At 30.4% G+C, this 6,686-nt stretch overlaps 1 protein-coding gene across 3 annotated transcripts in view; it reads right to left on the bottom strand.

Annotated features, from left to right (window-relative positions):
- The window catches only part of LOC100571126, a 15,952-nt gene extending 10,387 nt beyond the window's left edge, over positions 1-5,565 (bottom strand). The window contains exons 1-3 of one of the 3 annotated variants that reach the window (XM_016801607.2): positions 5,214-5,565; positions 1,328-1,390; positions 1,106-1,256 (exon numbers count right to left, since the gene is read on the bottom strand). In XM_016801607.2, the coding sequence (XP_016657096.1) occupies positions 1,106-1,256; positions 1,328-1,377 (201 nt within the window). In that variant the 5' untranslated portion in view covers positions 1,378-1,390; positions 5,214-5,565. The remainder of the gene's footprint in view (positions 1-1,105; positions 1,257-1,327; positions 1,391-5,213) is intronic. The other 2 variants (XM_008181349.3, XM_008181348.3) reach the window with 2 other exon arrangements.
- Between the last annotated feature and the right edge of the window lie 1,121 nt (positions 5,566-6,686).

Here is a 6,686-nt window from a genome sequence, read left to right as displayed (position 1 = left end):
CCCCCCCCCCAAAAAAAAAAAAAATTATTAAACATTTTTCATAGTATAAAATATTAAAATAGGTACTTATTTTATGATTGACAAAATCTTGGAACTTTACAAAATATTTTTTTTTCCCGAAATGTTGTAAAAATAAACTATGTTAGATTACCTTAAGCAATGTAATTTAAACCCTCAAGTGGCAATTGTAACCCAGTCGTACAAATGGGCCAGTGTTATGTCTGGGCGATTTAATGGTGTCCAAGCAAAGATTAAAGAAAAATATCCATACGCAATTTATACACACTGCATAGCACACAAAGTTAATTTAGAAGTTCCAGACATGTGTAAAATAGTAAAGATATGGATTAATTATTTTAAATTGCCTATTTATATTTTTATTTTTTAAATAAATGTGTTTTGTTTTAAAATAAAAACCAATTTAATAATATTTCAAATATTAAATTACAGGAAACCAGAAACACATTAGAGGCCCTTCATGTTGACTTTTCATATCCAACTAATAATAAAAAATTAATCGATATTCAAAATAAGTTGGATGTTAAAGAAAAGTCAATTACAAGGTTAAGCAACACTAGGTAAAATTGCCGTTACAGAAATTGTGAAGCTGTAATGTCCAGTTATAAAGCAATAGTAGATACATTAATAAATGAGATTGAAAATGAATCTGATAAAGATGTAAATGAAGCAGTAGGTAAATATTTTGATTATTGCATTTAATGTTTTAATATTATATAGATTATAGATACTTGTTGTTAATTTGAAGTTAAAGTGTACCTTTATTCATTATTATTTTTCAGGAATTTTAACCAATAAGAGGAAAGGTCAATTTGTTGTATATTTGTTTTTTTTACTTACATTTTTAACATAATAATTTTATAATATATTAATTAATATTTTAACATGGAAATTGCAAGACAAATCTTTAACTCTTGGAAATTCAGCAACTATTATTAAATCTATAATTAAATCCTTAGAGGATTATAAAACCATTTTTTTTTAATTTTTAAAAGTGAACTCTTTAATTGAATTAACATTTAACTTTTATTGGCATTTTCGACATAATATAATTAGGTAAGTAATAAATAATATTAAATATATTTACTGGTAGTAGCTTAGCAATATTTTCACAGTTTTTAAAAGCTACAACTTCTATCTCTGAAATGTTATCAAAAATTATTGCATTGAGATGAGATCCACTTGAATTTCTATTAGGTTCTACGTTGATAAACTTAACTCTTCCTTTTACAACGAACCTGATCAAAATAATTAAGATTTATAGTTTTTATTAATGTATTTATTATTTTAGTTGGATATAGGTACTTACGGCTTTTTCATATAAGATTTATTTATATTTTTTATTTTTACCGGCTGCATTTTGTTTTGTAAACTGTCAACATAAAAACATCACAAAATTAAAATATTTAACTTAAATTTGCACAGCTCAAGAGTTAACAACCATGTGCGTAATTCGTCGGAAAGTGATAAATAGGGTGTAACTTTGCCGCAATTTCCACATACGAACAATTTTATTTTAGATTTTAAACAAATTCGTCGGTTCTGAATAATTTAAAAAACAATTTTTATGGTACAGAAGAAACGTCGGTGAGATAAAAAGAAAAACCGAGGTTAAAATAATTTGGTCGGTCGCCCCTTTAATTATAAATGGTAAAGGTATTTACTGTTGTAGTCATAGACCTATAAAATAACTTATAGTTTATATATTGGTCTATGGTTGCAGTCGGCTGATCGAAGCATATTAATACTACCGAGTTCAGCTGATATACGATATACCTACACCATGATAAACACGCACGACTATTTTTGAAATAATACAATTATATTATTGGTAGGTATTTAGTTTATTATTTTCGCGTTTTGTAATGCTTCAAATATGTCCACTAAAAAGCTTAAAATTTCCTTTTTTTTTATTTTTTATTTATTTATTTTTGAACAAAACATAATATTTACAATCTGTATTTACATGTTATACAATAAGTAAATGTGATGGGGATTGATTTACAGGAGGAGGAAGTTACCCATTGGCGACACCCCGTGGGAAGTGATTTAAGGAGAGAGTAGGTCCCTACACCAGGTCCTTTTCAGGCGCCTGGGTGGATTACCTGGAATATGATTGGATGATAGTTGGGTGATTATAGGATTTGAGTGAGAACTGAATGTTTTGTGTGTTTTTTTGTAGGTGATTTTGGCAAGGCTGTTTAATGTTGGAATGCAGATGTCTTTATGAAGTGATTCATTGGTAATATACCAGGGGGCACCTGATATTAGGCGTAGACAAATAGACCGAAATGCCTGAATTGTTCTAGTATTTGAGGGTTTGGCTGAGCCCCAAAGTTGTATGCCATAGTACCACATGGGTCTTAGAAGAGCCATGTATATTGTTCTTTTGGTTTTTAATGAGAGCTTTGAGCGGAGTAAGGGTCTGAGGAGGTGGAGTCTTGAATTGAGAGCTTTACGCTTCTTTTTTAAGTGTGGGCCCCAAGCTTAAAATTAGCGATTATTAGGTAGGTATATTATTAGAAGGTATACCGTATACCTATATAGTATATATACGTGTTAAAAATTGTATGAGCTTAATACTTTAATGTATTACCTAATAAATATGTATTTCGAAATTTTTACAATTGGATTCTTTGACTAATTGCCGTTTAGTTTGTATAAATGTAAAATATTATTGCAGCACTAAAATATATGAAAATCTAAAAAGATATGATGTCGTCAAAATATGAAAATGAAACATACACTGGTGCCGCAAAAGATAATGTTGTACCTACCTAATTGATCATAGTTCTTAAAAGAATTAATTCCTACAAAATGTAATGATAAAAGTAATAATTTCACAACAGTTAACAATCAAGTTTATTAGCTTCACATAATATTTCTAACGAAATTCAACACATACCTACTCGAAACTCCCATTTTAAACACAAATTGTAAAAATAAAACAAAATAAATTATAATTATTCTAGGTAGGTACTTTGTTAATTATTATCATAGTACCTACTTTTTTTTGCACTCTGGCTCACTAGATTTTATAATTTGTCCTTCAAGTAAGTGTCCATTTCTTCTATAGCCTATAGGTACCTACATAAATACCTATAACATACAGTGTAATATTGTGTTATTCGAATACAATTTTAATTAACTGTCAATTGTTATTTTAAGAACATTTGTAGGTACCTATAATATTGTGGTTGAGAGTAGACTAACTAATAGAGACTATATTTATTTTATCATTGATTGCTATTTAATGATTTTGGAAGCTTGATAATTAATAAACGAATACCGATAAAACTATTAAAACATATTATTTTTATGTAGGTAGGATGGTAGGTATAAGGCATAATATATTGTAATAGTATAATATACCTCCGCTAATCACTATAATTATGGACAATGGGCGCCGATCGAACTATCGTTGAGTGTCGTCAATCAGACATCGGTATTTATTATAGTGTGTATCGTCCATAATCATTATCTCAGACAGGAAATGCCGAATAGTGTACTAATATGCCAGATCATATACTATGGATGGAGGCGATGGAGCCATAGCGTATTAAATCAATACAAAAACGTTGCTGATATAGCGACGAGTCGCTGAATAGGTGGACGGTAGTCGATATACGCATGCGCAACGCGACTTCTCGCATAATTATCCATAGGTATCTGTGGATAAATATGTGAGGAGTTGCATTGCGCTTGCGCAAATTGATCACCCAATTCGGCGACTCATCGCTATATAGGCAACAAAATCATACGCTGTAGCTACATCCATAGTATATGATCTAAGGCTAATATACGCTCATGACCAACTCACACAAGGAGGGCTCCAAAATAATTGGATGGCGAAAAAGAGAAAAACGAATTTAGGTTATCATAGGTTAGGGTTGCCAACCATCCTACATTGAGCAGGACCGTCCTACATTTGTTTGATTTGTCCTACGTCCTGCAAAGCTTTAAACTTTTTGTAGGAAAATCCTACATTCTTACATATTACAAAAATATACATTGAAATGTTGAATATTCTTTATTTTTTTATGTTTTCATTAGTTGCATAGTTGCGTTTGCTGAAATTTTTAAGTTTGTTACAAATTAAATAATTTATGTTATTTATTTTTTGTTAGTTATTATTATATTATATTCTGTTAATTATATGATTATAGTATTGTTTATTAAACTATGCAGTGGTGAACTGGTGAAGCCTTATGGTCATACACCATAACACTCCCCATTTACCATATTGTTTATACATATAACAGTATAAACTGCCACAGTGGTGGTCTTTTTATTTTTATTTTTGGTTTATCCAGACTCCAGTTCCCTCTCCCAATTTTAAAATTCTGGCTGCACCACTGAAACTATGCGACTATATGTCTATATGGTATAAAATGTGAATGAAAAAAATTGTCCTACATTACACAATTTGAAAGTTGGCAATCCTATCATAGGTAGGTATCATATATATGTAGTCATATACTTCTATATTATACAATATACTCTGTTCGAGTTAAGAAACGTAGTCGGCGGCCGATACTTGTGCGCAAGGGTGTGGGAATACTATACGGCAAGTATACAGATAATAATTATTACATTTTAGTCTCAGTAAGTTATTTACTTAGGGGGACAGACACGTTCTGCGGCCTCGGGCCTGACGAAAACTGGTCACCACCGACTATGTTTCTTAACTTGAACAGACTAGGTACCTATAGGAATGGGTATGATACTAATATACTATGATCCAACGGCTTTATGTTCAAAAATATGTGAAAAAGGCACTGGCACAATTGATTATAAGCACTAAATTCAAGTCCATCATAAAGTTTTCTACGAATATAGATACACAGTTGACAGTAATTCACAATATACACGATCGACACAAATACACGATCAACAAGTCACAACACGTCGGTTTTACTTGTAAATTTGAACAAATAGGTAAAACTATTGTTTATGCACTTTCATTTTTGTTTTATAAACAAGCATCTATTCTACTTACAAGTGACACGTAGCCATGTAGGTATTTCGGATTTTCTGAGATATTGACTTGTTCACGATAAAATAAAAACCCATAGGAACTATGTATTTTTATAACACGTTGTGCAATAAGAATAACTAACAACGGCTAATGTCCACAGGGTTCCACTCCCGTAGTTATAATAGTTATTATTATTTAAATATAATATCTATATTACCTTATAAATATGTGCGATGACTTAAAGGTACCGACGATTGCTGATTTTGATATTAACCGTAGGTACCTTATAAACGTTCTGGTTCTCTGTATTAGATCGACGACGAGGCACGAGCAATTACTACACTGGTACTGGCTGGTGTAGTACTGTAGTAGTGTACAAAGGTACAACACTGTACTCTTACAATTCACTGGGAAATGGTCGACTCGGTGACACGACAAAATAAACTGCCAAATGGGCGGTAAAATTGTTTTCTCGAGGTCCTTCGCCGATGGACGAAGAATGACGATTGAGACTGGCTATACAATAAGGACACCAATACAATAAAATAATAGCTATTATATAGTATACAAATAAACTTCTTCTAAACATATATATTTTATACACCCATGTCCTATAAAGCGTACCTACATTCCACAAACAGTGTCACACATAATGCGATGGACACTATAGATCCTTTTGTGTGTGTTGGTCCCTTCTCCCTCCACGGGGTTTATTTATGAGTACTCTTTCAGTATACCAATGGAATAATATGATCACAAGTTATATTCCAAAAAAAAAGGTCAGCGTTATACACACACATACGAAATAGCGACCCCGGCCAATGCCATATTGTGTAGGTAGTAGTGTGTAGCAATGTCTGTACACCCAGTAAACGATTTTTTTTTTTTGTCAGGCGTTGTTCTATGATAACGTGTAAAGGATAATATTATACACAAACCAACAGAGACGATAACATTTTGATGAATAATGTCTATGAATTTATACAGATTACAGCCACGTTGCACTGTATCTGAACGGATTGCGGTACAAAAATCCACATAAAAAAATTCCCAGTTTTAAACATTCATACATATTTAATTTATATTTTTTTATTTTAATAATATAATAATATAATATAAAGTGAAAAATATGAACACATACAGATACAGGGAACTTGACAAATTTTACAAATTACCACTTCTATAATATTATCATAATATTATCCATTATATATTTATATGTCCGTAGACCGTAGTTATTATAATATATCTGATAAACAGTCCTGTAAAGAATACTTTTAAAAAGTACTTGAGTAAATACTCAAATACATTTTTTTAAAAGTATTTAAGATACTACTCAAATACTTTTCAAATACTTTTGGTTTTAAAGTGGGTTTCTTATTATCGTAATATAAACACATAGGTAGTAGGTAATCTAATAGTTATCTAATAGTTTTAAAGAGAATATTGTTATTCAATATTCAATAACTTTTTTTAGAAATCTGGTTTTCACAAATCTTTGGGCTAACACAGAAATACAGAATATTAAATAAAACTATTATTCTATTATTGTAGTTGACAAAATATTTTTCAAACCAATTATTTCGAATAAAAATTAAATGTTCGAAATAAAAACCAAAGTATTCATACCAAAAAGTATTTAATACAAAAAAAAGTATTTAAAATACCATTCATACTTAAAAAAGTATTT

This window comes from Acyrthosiphon pisum, chromosome A1 (assembly GCF_005508785.2).
Source record: "Acyrthosiphon pisum isolate AL4f chromosome A1, pea_aphid_22Mar2018_4r6ur, whole genome shotgun sequence".
Classification (NCBI taxonomy): Eukaryota; Metazoa; Arthropoda; class Insecta; order Hemiptera; family Aphididae; genus Acyrthosiphon; species Acyrthosiphon pisum.
Note: the sequence above shows the minus strand (reverse complement) of the source record. Positions and strands in the feature narration are given on the sequence as shown.